This window comes from Schistocerca gregaria, chromosome 1 (assembly GCF_023897955.1).
Source record: "Schistocerca gregaria isolate iqSchGreg1 chromosome 1, iqSchGreg1.2, whole genome shotgun sequence".
Classification (NCBI taxonomy): Eukaryota; Metazoa; Arthropoda; class Insecta; order Orthoptera; family Acrididae; genus Schistocerca; species Schistocerca gregaria.
Genome location: NC_064920.1, coordinates 407,949,970 through 407,966,813, shown reverse-complemented (window position 1 = coordinate 407,966,813; position 16,844 = coordinate 407,949,970). Strand labels below are relative to the sequence as shown.

General features: G+C 42.2%; 1 protein-coding gene across 1 annotated transcript in view; it reads right to left on the bottom strand.

Moving 5' to 3' along the window:
• Nucleotides 1-2,869: 2,869 nt before the first annotated feature.
• LOC126351251 (BEN domain-containing protein 4-like) overlaps nucleotides 2,870-16,844 on the bottom strand; it is a 92,277-nt gene continuing 78,302 nt past the window's right edge. The window contains exon 2 of the mRNA XM_050002591.1: nucleotides 2,870-3,250. Coding sequence (XP_049858548.1) covers nucleotides 2,870-3,250 — 381 coding nt within the window. The remainder of the gene's footprint in view (nucleotides 3,251-16,844) is intronic.

The following is a 16,844-nucleotide window of genomic DNA, read 5'->3' as shown; positions in this document are numbered from 1 at the left end:
CTTTTTCGCGTCTCTGTTACGTTGCAAACTTTAGAAACATTGCCCCACCACGAAAAGTATAACGTTTCTCATTGGATAGACAGAATTTTTGTAGGCGGAGCTTAAGGTTAACATTGAGACCCTGATTGGTCAGATGAAAACACAGCCAGATAGTTTTTTTTTTAACCAACTTCGGTAAATGGTAGTAAGGAGAAGTTATAAGTTAGTTCCGAGATGGCGTGCTGGATGGCTGCTGCGCTGCCCGCGGCACCATGGCGAACACCAACAAGGTAATGAATGCACGCGATGCCGCATAACAGCGCATAAAGCTACACTCAGAACTGCAGAAGTCTCATCTGTTACATCCTCTTTTTGCGTAATACCAGTGTCGATCGTCAATTAAAGCTCATGGTGTTCACATTTGCCACTTGAAGTAAAAATCTGAAGCGCGTGGATTTTTCTGTTATATAGTTATTGAGAAGACACATCAGCCACTGTAATTTACGACATGTTAGATAATTGAGGGTCACTGTAGACCATTTTGATAGTTTGCTCTTTTGAGAAACTTAATTTAAACCTAGAGTATAGATGTGATATGGCATAGGTCATCCTTCGACCCATTGTAGAACTTGGAAACCCACTCAGGGAATATTCGTTCACATTTTTGTTGAACGCAGTTGGTTTTTACCATCCTGTATTAAAACATTTCCTTTTATCAATAGTGCAATTTATAAACAATGTTTTGTGAGTAGTATAAAATTTCCAATGGTAAACTTAACTGCTTTTTCGACGTTATTTTACCAGCTAACTAAAAATAGGAAAGCCTTCAACCCCTTCCACTAAATTTAGTTAGTATTAAGATTCTTTTACAGGGAGTGCAATGGAGCTGACGCTAAGATCATTTAGTATTTGGTTATATCATCGCTAGTCTCACTGAACTCTTCTGAATTCTACATGTCATGTGTGGTCTGGCGTCTCCTTACCAGCAACAGGTCCCAGATTCAAATTAGTCAATTCCCTAAAAAACACGCTCAGAGCGTCGTTGGGCGAAAGTGGTAGGGAGACACGATATAGAACAAACAGACACCACCATGAATGTTAAACTTTGTATTTTGCGCATAGCGAGTAACCGGCACGTTTCCGGATATGAGATCCTATTCTTAGCTTAACCGTCTTGTCCCCCACTACAAGATCTCAAAGTCTGTAAAGTCACATCCTGCATGCGAAAAAGGATGGTGGGATTAGGTACAGGTTTGCTTGATTCACAGGAAAACGTCACGGAATGGCTGTAAGATATGAATTGGAAGTCGTTTGAAGGTAGCCTACTTACGAAACCACAAGGTTCTACAGATATTCATTAACTTCTGCGTTTCGCTCGAGTACATACCGGGAAGACAAAATGAAACAAACTGCAGCATGCATGAGGAATTTAAGCAGTCATTGTTTTTGCAATCCCTACGTGACTGGAATGGGAAGAAATGGTAGTATGTGGTGCCATGCTATGTATCCTTTGTAGTACACTCCACAATCGTTTATAGATGGTTTATCTATGTAGATTTGGATGTGGACCAGCGATGCGAAAAAACCACCCGGTTAAAACCGACACTGGTATTTTAGTCCTGGATAACAGGTATTTTTCGGTATTCGATTGGTATCGCTTATACCAGGTGTTTTTCTTTTTTTACTAGTAACCGAGTAAAAAACCGAAGTATTAATTAGCCATAGCAACAGTGCTAAAAATTTCGTTTTTAGATAAACCTTTTTTAGAAAAAGAGTAATTTTTATTTGTAAAACTTGCATTGATTTATAATATTCCATTATTATTTAAAAAATCGGAAAAGCGATCAGCGTTGTTTTAACAACACTGCCAACAAACGAGCAACAAGCACAAGGCGTAAGAATTGGTACGGCATTGCTGGGACAAACATGTACCTGCTGCCGTGTGTCGTGGCTTAAGGTACACGTGTACATGCAGTGGCCACGACTTGCCCCCACCTGGTCTATGACGTAATTTCTCGCTGTCGTCGTCGGACATTCGTTATATTCCAGGATGGCACCATCCCTAGTCTGGAAATATTTTTTCTAAGTGACGTATCAATGCTTCATTTGCTTCAAAAGATTGAAGATATTTCTGCCATTTCTATCAAATAATAAAAGAGAGAGGAAATTATGGTAACAGTAATAAATTAAACTTAACAATCCATTCATAGTATACGGTAAAAGTAGACAGTAGATGATCTGCTGTCTGTGTTTACATTATATGCCTTTATCTGCTTGTAGCCTTTGAAAACGGACAAATTAACACGATGATTTTTTACTCAATAGCACTGGCCAATAGCGGTATGATCCTCGATTACAACATGATTTTTGAGCATTATTTAAAACATTAGAACCAGTAGCAGCGTACTGATGATTTTTTGTAGTATTCAACCACTTATCACTTTTCGAGAAAAGCGAAACCGTGGGCGAACTAAGTTTTGCTTTATTTGCCTATTTAGTTTATGTATCGTAAAATTGAGAGAGTAAATTTTTTTTAAATCTCTGTTTGACTTCAATGTTTATTACAGGAAGCAATGCGAATAAAAACGGAAAATCGGTTATTTCAGAAACCGGCGGTTTTAACAATCATGTTAAAGTGGTGCGGAAGAAAAACCAATACAACCGAAAACCTAGTGTTTTACCGATAATCACCGTCCGTAACGTAGAGTCGCCACTGTAGGCTTTTGTCGATCTCACGTTCCTATACTGTTTAATGCTTTCTACGAAGCATCTTTGTATGTTCGCGTTCGGAAAAAGTTTAAGCAGATATCACAAATTAATACAAATTAGTGAAAGAGAAAAACATGATGAGTAAAAGTATGAGCAGAAGTTTAATGCGCTGCTCCGCTCGTCACGTCAGAGAGCGGAGAAAGTAAACAAGGGTGACCTTGGCAGTGTCGCAGAGTTCAGTGTCCGCCCACGTAAGGCGGTGCGGCGCGGCGCGGCGCGGCGAGCTCGCGGAGCTCTGAGTTATGAAGGTCGCTCGCACAAAGAGGCCGTTCATCAGCCGCCTGCCATCAGATAGCTGGCCGGCCAGGCGAGCGCAGGGTTCGTCGCTCGCGCAGGCGTTCAAGTCTCCGGCCGCGCGGCGGTGCGCCGTGTGCACTTGTTCCCGCAGCTCTGATAGCTGGCGCGGAGCTCCGTGCCTGCTACGGCCACTCGGTGCCGTTACACTGTCTAAATAAGGCGGCAGGCGACTTCCGTGCAGGAAGATGGCGTTGTAAATTTGTTTCTTGGACAGCCGTCGTCAAAATAAAACTCGACTTTAATGAGATTAAGGGAAACTTAACGGTTGTTGCTCTTTCAGGTTTCTAATAATCTTCAGTTACCACAACAGCCGGCTTGCACATTGTCTGCTCAGAGCCTGCAGGTAAATGAACATTATGTCGTCAGAATGTGGTCACGAAGGAAAGAAAACCGGTGGTAAGCAGATCTTGATCGTCACGCTGTGTACCAAATGCACCTGTATTGCAAAACTCTCTACTTTGTCTTAAGGTCTGCGCACATAAGAGTTCGATGGAAAAGTGTGATTCGAAACCCAAACTTAAGCACGACTCCCTTACTCGTGCTATTCCAGATGACACGGCTAAGAATGTTTCTCTAGCTTTACCTTTCATTTGCATAATAATCTATGCGACCCGCTACAAGGCTGACAGATTAATTACCAGGTGCTAGGAGGGCAGTATGCCGTGTCTAAAAAACTATGTTATAAAAGGAAGGAAGATTAGGATTTAACGCCCCGTCGCCAACAACGCCATTATGGGGATGTTTTAAGGATGGAGAAGCAAACACCCATTGCCCATCCCGGCAGTCAGTGTGATATGTTCATTTGGAAGGTACATGGTTTCGCTAGATACCATACCACAATGGTTTTGTATCGTTGAGGGAAGCGAAAGCTTAGACTGTACGTCCTTAGAGGCGTACAGGAGGAACAGACGTCACCGTTCACTCCTCAGAGTTCTTATTTTTTTAATTGTTATTTTCTGAAGAGCCTATCATGGTGTATTTCGGCTATTACTTGTCGACAGAGCTTGGAAAACCACCGACTGTAGTGATTACAACACAACACTCGTACTCAGCAAGAGATCTAAATTAAGTCCGACATTTCTGATTTGCATTTTGAATGACCCTTTCCCCCTCCCCCTCCCTCCAACCCCCCCCCCCCCCTAGCAGTCTGTCCGAAGATATTCCTTCAACATGTTCACACTAAGTCTCTCCCTAATACTACTTCTTTTTCCTGGTCTTATCATGTATCTTCACAGGGCCTCTCCTAGTGCGCCGTCAAAGTACTATTGATTTCCGGATCTATTTTTGCTAGGCTTACTTGCTTGTTTCATTGTTCTCTACACGATCTTTCGTTTTTACCTGTAATAGTCACCGGTATACCGTAGACCTTAGGTGTTTTAGGTCTTGAAGCGATATCTACAGCATACTTCCAGTTGAGCTACTCATTTTTTCTGCCTCTGTGCTACAGTGCGTTTTTTCCGAGGAAAATTATTTTATAAGACATCATCAAATGAAAATGGATAAATTTCTCTATCTTAACGATATGTTTGTCTCCAAGACTGTGAATGGCGTGAAGTGCAACATTTTGCTTATTCTAATGCTTAGAAAACGCTTGTGTCCTTCTAATTTATGTTTTAAACTACATACACTCACAAAATATTTGTAGGTTATTATGCACGTAATAACATCTGACGGTCTACTACGTACGTCACTGATGTTTGCAGTCTGTAGAAAGATGTGCAACATATTAAAGCAGACGTCCCGAAACCTTAGCTGACCATCACGTGATACAGAAGCAACTTTATAAATCAGTTGAGCATGCAGGCATAAACAAGTAACGGGACGCTAAATTTGTAGCTGCGTGTCGCACATTATAAATTTATCCTTTTACTTCCAAGCCTGTTATTTTCTAGTGGAGATACCATAGTTCAGTGAGTTGAATGATTTGAATCATCACATAATCTTTACATGGTCGAACACGTCTTCGAACTGCGCTGCCATTTCTAATTATCTCTATATCTAATTTGTGTCTAATTATATAACTTTTTACTGAGTTGATTACTAATTAAAAATATGAAAGATAAAGGTAGCGGGAAGCACTAGATTTCGTAAGTGCAACGAAATCTACGGCAGGAAAACGAGAAAGAGTATACATTAAGAAGCAGTTTGATAACGCGTTTCCATGAAGCAGTGAAGGTTAACCATGAAAAAAAAACTCTAGGCTAGAATTAATGTCATGCTACTGCATTTACACGGGAAACTTTCTCAACGTACTCTGGTAGTAACTTACATCGATGTCCAACTAACACTTAGATAAAACTCCCTTCGAGGTTTTCTCCCTTCGTTGAAGAAAAGCTGCTTGCAGTGGATACTTAACGTCGGACCTCAGCGCGTAAAGCTCGAACATAGCTACTAAATCATATGGTAGTTGTTTTATATGAAGATAGTACACAATTTAATAAATCATATTAACCTCACGTCGCTGCGTCCTGTTAAATCTTGATTTTACGTCTCTTTTCAGTAAGCATTGCATTTTAATAATGTTCACCCAATGCTGAAATAGCTAGTAAGTCCCAGCATGTTGGCGTAGAGGGATGCGTTGTAATATTACTTAATATCTCCCTCTTACAGTTTCTCGGATGTTGTGAGATGACTACTTCCTCGCTTAGTAACTACAATTTGCATACATTTAGCTTTCTTTCGTGGGTAAGATCAGCGGTTAGTGTATATCATTAGACGCAATCAGGTTCGCTGATCAACGCTTGCTTGTTACCTGTGCTCAAATAACTTTGATGGTGCGTTGATTGCGTGTTATTTCCGTGTCAAGCTACTCCGTGGCGTAGTTGCAACGAACCTAGTTAATTTCATTCTGAACCTGTCATCTAGGTCCATCACACCTTAATCGAAGGATAGGTAACAACTATTAGCTACGAATTACTATCGCGTTTACTATAGTGGTAGACTACAGTAGATCAAGATTCATAGCTTCTATGTTTTCTTAAACCATTTAGTTATAAAAGTTGTTGCTCTTGCTTTCTACTTGTTTGGAAACAATTTTACGGTTCTGAATATTCGCCTACTTTGAAAGCGACGATGTTATTAATGTTTCGTTTCATTACAATCCACTATCTATTTTCCAACGTCTTTGAATTTAGTTTTAATCCACTGATTGTGTATGTAATGGCAATGTTAAAATAATTACACGAAACAAAGTGTAGTACTAAGTATGTTGTTAGATGCGCACTTTTTTTATTAATTACCTTGCGTTCGTGTTTTTATATCTTCGATAATGAGGTGTAGAATTGCTAAACGACGATGAGACACACACAACATTCATCCCAAATCTGGTGATGTCCAAAATTGGAATTTGTTCGTTGCTGTTAAGAATTATGAGTTAAGAGTCGAATTTAAGGGACTCAACAACATGTCTATCACTCGGAAAATTGTGTTGCACCGTGTTTTGGCCATTAATATATTTTTCATTTTGTTGTTACCTTTTTAATGAATGTCTGTCAAGGGACGTGAAATTATTTACTGATGTATTTGTAAAATGTATGATCTTATCGTCAATTTCAGTTTGCCACTTCAGTTCTTTCAGCATCTCAGTGACACTCTCTCGCGGGTCAAACAAACCTGTGATCCGTCGTGGTACCCTTCTCTGTGTGCGCTCAGTACCCCCTCTAGTATGGATCCCACAGATTTGAGCACGTTTGATTTGTAAGCAATCTCCTTAGTAGACTGATTGCATTTCCCCAGCATTTTTTCTAATAAAACGAAGTCTGCTACCGGCTTTACTGACGACTGAGCCTGTGAGATCGCTTCACTTCATGTCCCTACTGTTATATCCACATATTTGTATGGGTTTACAGATTCCATCTGTGACTCACTGATACTATGTTATTTTGTTTTTAAGGGTGCACAGTACTACGTTTTTGAACATTTGAGGCAAGGTGCCAATCATTGCTCTACTTTGAAATTTTACCACCTTCGTTCAGACTGTATTTCGTTGTAGATAACTGCATCACATGCGAAAAGTCTGAGGTGACTATTAATATTGTTCACAAGATCGTTAATATATAACATGAACAGCAAGAGACCTTAGACGCTTCCATGGACTACAGCCGAACTCACTTCTCCAACTGCCGATGATTCTCCATCCAACATAAAAAGCTGCATTCTCCCTACCAATAAGTCGTCAGTCCACTCACATATTTCGTCTGATACCCCGTATGGCCGTTATTATGAGAAGCGTAGGTGTGGTACTGAGTCAAATGCTTTTTGGAAATCGAGGAATACTGCATCTATTTGACTGCCTTAATCATGCTTGCAGCATGTCATGTGAAAAAAAGTGCGAGTTGGGTTTCACATGATCTGTGTTTTTGAAATCTGTGCTGTTTGGTACGAATTAGATAATTTTGTTAGAGATACGTCACTATGTTCGAGCTTAGAATATGTTTGAAGATTCTACAAAAAAATGGATGTTAAAGATATTGGACGGTGGTTTTACGGATCACTTCTGCTGCCCTTCTTGTAATCGGGTGTGACCTGTGTTTTTTCCGACTACTGGGCACAATTTTTTGTTCGAGGGATCTACGATAAAGTATAGTTGACAGACGGGCTAACTCAGCTGTGAAATGGTTACAGAATCTGATAGGGAGTCCACAGGGCTCTGGGGCTTTGTTCAATTTTAACCGTTTCAGCTGTTTCTCAACGCCACTGACACAAAATATTTATTTCACTTATCTATTCAGTGGTGGGAGAACTAAGTTGGGGCAATACTTCTAGGTTTTCCATGAATTTATCAAAATTGCACCAAGTGAAATTTGCATCTAACCAGAACCTGTGAAATTTGCACTCTTTAACTGGAAACTACCTGCTCGCTGTTTCACAGACTACTGTGCTTCGAATCCGCGCTCGCTCACAAGCTCGCTCTCTCCTGCCACAATCGGCTAGACACCACGCGACCTGGCGTGTGACAGATGGCCCGACACTTCACCAGGGAGAAACACTACACACCCACGCTACAAGGGCCCGACGGCTGAACTGATGGCCCTCACACTTGCAGCGTCATTCACACCGAACATGGATCCGTCAGATCCAGCGTTCACACTTGCAACAGACCAGGAGGTTACTCGCATCCTGGCCCAACCAGCGCGCAACAACATCCGCCAGGCTAGCACAGCTGAAGTGAAATGGGCCATCATGCATACCACTGCTAGGAAGGCCCCTGGTCACGATGGCATTCAAAACCGTGTCCTCCAGGAGTTCACGGATAAAGCAATAGACTATCTCACGCACATCACGAATGCCATACTCAAACACCAACACTTCCCCGCCTTTTGGAAGACGGCCAAGGTCCTGATGTTCAGGAAGCCGGGGAAAGACCACTCCCTCCCACAAAATTACCCACCCATCAGCCTGCTGAGCGCGCTCAGCAAGATTGTTGAGAAGGTAATACTAAAACGACTCACCAGGCACTGCATTACAAATGACACCCTGAGGCCGGAGCAATTCGGCTTCAGGAATCACCACTCGACAACACACCAACTCCTCCGCGTCGTCGAATACATCACACACGGATACAACATGAACAAAGCAACTGGTGCGGTGTTCCTGGACATCGAGAAGGCTTTCGATCGTCTATGGCACAACGGCCTCATACGCAAACTAAACGACGCAGGGTTCTCCGACGGGCTCGTACGTCTCATACACTCATATCTCACGGACAGGAGTTTCAACACTGACGTGCAGGGCAAACAATCAACACGACATGGTATACAGGCAGGGGTACCCCAAGGAAGCATCCTAGGGCCCTTACTGTTTAACCTCTACATTAACGACCTCCCAGATACACATAACACGACGATGGCAATCTACGCGGATGACACTGCCATCCTAGCGCAAGATTGGAAGCCGTCTAACATTAACTCACGACTACAGACCGCACTCAGAACGGCAGAGCCCTGGTTGGTGAAGTGGCGTGTTAGAGTAAACGTCGACAAGTGCGAAGCCGTTCTGTTCACCAGAAGACCGAAACTACTGCGCAAACATCAACACTGCAATCAAATAACACTACACGCACGCCCAATACGTTTCCGAGAGAAGGTCAAATACCTCGGTGTGTGGCTGGACCGGAAACTACTCTGGGGGGACCACATCCAACACGTGACCAACAAAGCAAACGCGAGGCTCAAACAACTCTACCCTATGCTTAACAGGCGTAGCACACTGAATAGGAGGGTGTCCAGGTCCATGTACACCACACTTATCAGACCTCTGATGACGTATGCTGCTCCCGTCTGGGGATACGCTGCGCCCACACGTGTGCGCCGTCTGCAGCTCATACAGAACAAAGTACTCAGAATCATAAGCAACGCTCCGCGCTACACGCGCACCGCGGACCTTCACCGGGAATATCGGCTAGATACCATCTTGCAGGAATTCCAAAAACTCTCCACACGACTATACAGAAACACGAGACACTCGCGTAACCCGTTTATCCTTTCTCTGGGTAACTACGACCACAACCATAGATGGAAACATAATAGACCAAAAACACTATTAGCACGAAACTGAACATCTATGGTCCATAGCACGCTAACATGACAGTACTGGCGAGCCCCTGCAACTCAGCTACTACTGGCAACCCCAGATGCTTAACCCGCCGAAATACCGGCAATCGCAGGGAAACCGTACTGCACACAGCACGCAAACCAGCCACACCCCCCCCCCCCCCACACTGTGAGCTGATCTATGACCGATCGCCCACTAATATATGATGACAATGTAATGTTTCAGGGACGCAGCAGCAGCAGATCCTGGAACGAGCGCCAGCAACGACAACGGTAACGATGCACGATACCTCGCACTAACATAACCACACCTTGAATGCGCTGTCGCAGCTAGTAATCCGCTACTGCCCTTACTACCCGTCCTACTATCGCAGAGGTTTTTTTCCCTTGGCGCTTGCCTTGGCACTTTTTTCCCTCTGCCCTTAAAAACCGCTACCCTTCAATCGCTTTCGACCACTTCTATCTCCTGATGGACCATGTAAATGAGTAATCTTACCCAGACGCATGGATAACATCACAGCCTGCATCCTGTGACTCCTGATTCTAAAACTAACGTGTTATACGGAGGTGACAGTAGAACTTTTGGTTTGGTCACCACGTTGGTGCGGGCGTGGAGCGGCCCCATCTATTCGCCACAATCGGGTGCCGAGCAGCACTTTTCGAGCCACGTCGACGACGCCATGCAAATGACAAATGTGAACAAAGAATCCTAATGCCGGAAGAATAGCGAGAACGACACCAACTGCCTACATAACGTTGTACGATTTTCCCTCTTACTTATGCATGTGATACTGGTTCCTTTTGTTTCTTTCTTTTATGACGCACATCCACAGCTACATGATTACTCCGCAACTCTCACTGCATGCCTGCAAGACTTTCCATGCGAGCCCTGATAACTCGTATATCATTACAGTGACCATTTCTTCCTACGTAGCCGGGCCTCAACAAGACATTTTCACAATCTGGGGAGAAAGTTGGAGATTGAATTTTGTGAAGAGATCTCGCCGCAATGAACAACGGCTTTGTTTTAATGATTGCCACCCCAAATCGCTTATCATGTCCGTGACACTCTCTCCTCTGTTTCGTACAGCGGTGCTCTAACAGAGGACGGACAAGCGTAGTGTAGGGACTCTCCTTAGTAGACCAGTCTTTAGTTTGCCTTCCTCACAACTTTATGTTTGTCATCGTTCCAGTTAAAGTAATACGTAACTCTTACCCCTAGACACTTACTTGAACTAAAAGCCATTTGATTTGTGTGAATTATCGTGTAGCCGAAATAATGCGGATTTCTTTTAGTACCCACGTTGATAACCTTACACTTTTCATTATTTAGAATCACAATTGCAACTTTTCGGACATATCGATATTTTATCTGAAACGTTTTTGAACTGGTTTTGATATTCTGATTACTTTACTAGACGGTTAATGACAGCATTATATGCAAATTAAGAAGGCAGCTCAGCCGGTCTCCTAGACCATTTATATAGATTACACAGCAGAGGCCTCATGGCGTTTCCTTGGGGAACGCAAGGTATCTCTTCCATTTAACTCGGCGGCTCTCCGTCAGTTACCACAAACTGTGACGTTTCTGGCAGAAAAACGCGAATTCAGTGGCGCAATTCAGACGGTACTCCACAGGCATACCATTTGCGATACTCCACAGGCACACCATTTGTTTAGAAGTCGCTGAGGATCGGTGTCAAAAGCTTTCGGGAAATCTAGAAATATTGATTCAATTTGAGAACCTTCACGGGAATTAAGAGCTACTTGTGCTTCAAAAGAGCGATTATAATGAATGTGTCAATTAGTCGTTTCCTTTGCAGTAATTCATCATGTTCGAACACAGTAAAATTATGTTCCAAAATCCTCCGAAAATCAATTTCCGTGACATAGCTCATTAATTCAGTGGATTACTCCTATTTCCTTTCTTGAGTGTTATTGTGACCTGTTCAACTTTCCCGTTTTTTGGTAAGTATCTTTCGTCGAGTGAGCGGTTGTACATGATCGCTGAATATTGAGCTATTTAATCAGCATACTCTGAAAGGAAGCTAATTCGGATTCAGTTTGGACCGGAAGACTTGTCTTTATTGATTTGAGTTGTTTCGCTGCACAGAGGATATCTACTTCTAAGTTTGTTGGCAACAGTTGTTGATTCGAAATCTTGAAATCTTTACTATGTACTTTGTCTTCTTCGGTGACGAAAATCGGATATACTAACTCTTCTTTAGTGGTTCTGTCATCGGTATTATTGGCATGCATAGTCTACCGTGATATGAAAAATCATTACACTTTGTTGTTGTTGTTGTTGTGGTCTTCAGTCCTGAGACTGGTTTGATGCAGCTCTCCATGCTACTCTATCCTGTGCAAGCTTCTTCATCTCCCAGTACCTACTACAACATACATCCTTCTGAATCTGCTTAGTGTACTCATCTCTCGGTCTCCCTCTACGATTTTTATTACACTTTATCGCCTTAAAACTTTTTCGTTCTTCTATTACTTAAGTTATGATGTTACGTATGTTGTGATGATTGCTCTATTCTTTTAGTGAATCTCTATCAGTATACAGTTTTAAAATAATCATGTATCTTTCATTTAGCAATAACGTCAATGTTGTTGTTGTTGTTGTTGTTGTTGTTGTGGTCTTCAGTCCAGAGACTGGTTTGATGCAACTCTCCATGCTACTCTATCCTGGGCAAGCTTCTTCATCTCACAGTACCTACTGCAACCTACATCCTTCTGAATCTCCTTAGTGTATTCATCTCTTGGTCTCCCTTTACGATTTTTACCCTCCACGATGCCCTCCAGTACTAAACTGATGATCCCTTGATGCCTCAGAACATGTCCTACCAACCGATCCCTTCTTCTAGTCAAATTGTGCCACAAATTTCTCTTCTCCCCAATTCTATTCAATACCTCCTTATTAGTTATGTGATTTACGCATCTAATCATCAGCATTCTTCTGTAGCATCACATTTCGAAAGTTTCTGTTCTCTTCTTGTCTAGACTACTCATGGTACATGTTTCACTTCCATACAAATATTGTCAGAAACGTGTTAACAAACTTCTCTTTTTCAGAAACGCTTTCCTTGCCATTGCCAGTCTACATTTTATATTCTCTCTACTTAGACCATCATCAGATTTTTTGCTCCCCGAATAGGAAAACTCATTTACTACTTTAAGTGTCTCGTTTTCTAATCAAATTCCCTCAGTATCACCCGATTTAATTCGACTACATTCCATTATCCTCTTCTTGCTTTTGTTGATGTTCATCTTATATCCTCCTTTCAAGACACTGTCCATTCCGTTCAACTGTTCTTTCAGGTCCTTTGCAGTCTCTGACAGAATTACAATGTCATCGGTAAACGGGAAAGTTTTTAATTCTTGTCAATGGATTTTAATTCCTACTCCGAATTTTTCTTTTGTTTCCTTTACTGCTTGCTCAATATACAAATTGAATAAGATTTGGGAGAGGCTACAATCCTGTCTCACTCCCTTCCTAACCACTGCTTCCCTTTAATGCCCCTCGACTCTTATAACTGCTATCTGGTTTCTGTACAAATTGAAATAGCCTTTCGCTCCCTGTAAATGAGCCCTGCCACCTTTAGAATTTGAAAGAGAATATTCCATTCAACATTGTCAAAAGCTTTCTCTAAGTCTACAAATGCTAGAAACGTAGGTTTGCCTTTCCTTAATCTAAGATACGTTGTAGGGTCAGTATTGCCTTACGTGTTCCAACATTTCTATGGAATCCAAACTGATCTTCCACGAGGTCGGCTGGTTTTCCATTCGTCTGTAAAAAAAATGTTATTAGTATTTTACAGCGGTGACTTACGAAACTGATAGTACAGTAATTTTCACACCTATCAACACCTGTTTTCTTCGGGATTGGAATTATTATATCCTTCTTGAAGTCTGAGGGTATTTCGCATGTCCGATACATCTTGCTCACCAGATGTTGTCAACTCCCGGGGCCTTGTTTCGACTTAGGTCTTTCAGTGCTCTGTCAAATATTTTACGCGGTGTCATATCCCCCATTTCATCTTGACCTACGTCCTCTTCCATTTCCATAATATTGTTCTCAAGTACATCGCCCTTGTATGGATCTTGTGTATACTCCTTCCACCTTTGTGTTTTCCCTTCCTAGCATAGAACAGCGTTTCCATCTGAGCTCTTGATATTCATGCAAGTGGTTCTCTTTTCTCCAAAGGTCTCTTTAATTTTCCTGTGGTATATGCCTTAAATGCCGCTACATCATTACGTTTGTCCTGTAGCCAGCACTGCGTAGCCATTTTGCACTTCATGTCGATCTCATTTTTGAGAAGATTGTATTTTTTTAATGTTTCATTTACTGTATTTTTATATTTTCTCCTTTCGTCAGTTAAATTCAATATATCTTTTGTTACCCAATGATTTTTGCTAGCCCTCGTCTTTTTACCTACTTGATCCTCTGCTCCCTTCACTATTTCATCTCTCAAAGCTACCCACTCTTCTACTACTGTATTTCTTTCCCCCGTTCTTGTCAGTCGTTCCCTAATGCTTTCTCTCTCTACAACCTCTGATTCTTTCAGTTTATCTAGATGCCATCTCCTTGTATTCCCACCTTTCTGCAGTTTCTTCAGTTTTAATCTACATTTCATAACCAATAGATTGTGGTCAGAGTCCACATCTGCCCCTGAAAATGTCTTACACTTTAAAACCTGGTTCCTAAATCTCTGCCTTACCATTATATAATCTATCTGATACCTTCCAGTGTCTCCAGGTCTGTTCCATGTATACAACCTTCTTTCATGATTCCTGAACCAAGTGTTAGCTATGATTAAGTTATGCTCTGTGCAAAATTCTACCAGGCGGCTTCCTCTTTCATTCCTTACCCCCACTCCATACTCACCAACTACTTTTCCTTCTCTTTCTTTTTCTACTATCGAATTCCAGTCACCCGTGACTATTAAATTTTCGTCTCCCTTCACTACCTGAATAATTTCTTTTTCTCGACATACATTTCATCAGTCTCTTCGTCATCTGCGGTGCCAGTTGGCATATAAAGTTGTACTACTGTGGTAGGCGTTGGCTTCGTGTCTATCTTTGCTACAATAATGCGTTCCCTGTGCTGTTTGTAGCAGCTTAACCGCGCTCCTATTTTTTTTATTCATTATTCAACCTACTCCTGCAGTATCCCTATTTGATTTTGTATTTATAACCGTGTATTCACCTGACCAGTCTTGTTCCTCCTGCCAACGAACTTCACTATTCCCACTATATACAAGTTTAACCTATCCATTTCCTTTCTTAAATTTTCTAACCTACCTTACATTCCACGCTCCGATCGGTAGAACGCCAGTTTTCGTTCTCCTGATAACGACGTCTTCCTGAGTCGTCCTCCCCGGAGATCTGAATGGGGGACTATTTTACCTCCGGGATATTTTACCCGAAAGGACACCATCGTCATTTAACCATACAGTGAAGCTGCATGCCCTCGGGAAAAATTACGGCTGTAGTTTCCCATTGCTTTCAGCCGTTCTCAGTACCAGCAGAGCAAGGTCGTTTTGGTTAATGTTACAAGGCTAGATCAGTCAATCATCCAGACTGTTGCCCCTGCAACTACTGAAAAGGCTGCTGCCCCTCTTCAGGAACCACACGTTTGTCTGGCCTCTCAACAGATACCCATCCGTTGTGGTGGCACCTACGATACGGCCATCCGTATCGGTGAGGCCTCGGGCGCCATGGGCAGCTCTGAGGATGAAGATATCGACTTCGCCTCGGCCAGTTGCCGGCCGAGTACAATCCGCCAATTACCGGACGACAACGGACAGAAGCCTACTCGGAAGGCAGAAGAGCATCTCTCGCCCAACTTGTTATAGATCATCTTCTACTGCTGACCTAGACAGGGAACGTCGTTTACTGAACTTTTAAAAGTGAACAGACAGTTGTTGTTAATCGAACTTGCTGTGTACTGTACGTTTACTTACGATAATTTGCACTTAGCCACTGAGGGCCTTTTTTGTGTTACATTACGTGCAGTGTTGCAGACCTAAATATCCAACAGGTCACAAAGATAAGTAAACGAAAAAGAAAGAGATGGCTCTGAGCACTATGGGACTTAACTTCTGAGGTCATCAGTCACCTACAACTTCGAACTACTTAAACCTAACTAACGTAAGGACATCACACACATCCATGCCCGAAGCAGGTTTCGAACCTGCGACCGTAGCGGTCTCGCGGTTTCAGACTGAAGCGCCTAGACCCGCTCGGCCACCCGGCCGTCACAAGTAAACGTTTGTAACTCATTTCTTTGACTTTGTTACTAATTTTTTGGAGTGTTGCAGAACCTTCATTCTCCTATCCTGTTACCTGACCCTGGGGCATAGCTGTGTAATAGTGGCAGGGAGAAATTGTCTTAGCCGTGTACTGCATCAGAAGCCGTTTCACGAATTCACAAATTCGGCCTACCGTAACAACAGTGACAACTCGGCCTACACAGCAGTAGCGAAGATGCCTTTACAAAACTGGCAACGAGGCTATATAAAAGACACAGTCTTATGTGATAGCTTATTTCCTCGTTTTTCTTATAGGTTGGAACCAAGCCACAACTTTGAACTGTTTTCACATTTCCTGCTTGTTTCACCTCCCGCCGACATTTTGCTTCCAAGGGAGCAGAATTCCTTATTTTCGTCTGCTTCATGATCATCAACTCTTTTCTCCTGTTTCTCATTATTTTCTTCTTTTTCCGGTTTACTCTCAATCCATATTCTGCACTCAATCGACTGTTGATTCCATTCAACAAATCTTGTAATGCTTCAATTTCACTGTGGCAGCAAAGTCATCAGAGAAACTCGTCATCGATATCGTTCCACTCTGAATTTTAATGCCTCTCTGAAAGCTTTCTTTTATTTCCTTCCTTGATTGAAACGTTTGCGCTTGAACAGTATACTCTTATTAAACCGAGCACTTCGTTCTTGGTCATACAGTCTTACTACTCCTTCCTGGTTCTTGTATATACTTTATATTACCCGTCTTTCCCTACAGCTTACACCTATTCATCTCAGAATTTGGAACATCTTGGCCTGTTTTACATTGTCAAACGTTTCTTGTAGGGTGGTAAATCCCATGGGCCTGTTTTGATTTTTCTTCATTCTTGCTTCCATTATCAACTGCAACGACAGAATTGTCTCTCTGGTTTCCTAAAGCCAAACTTGTCGTCATTTACAGATCCTCAATTCCATTCTTCTGTATACTATTCTTGTCAGCAGC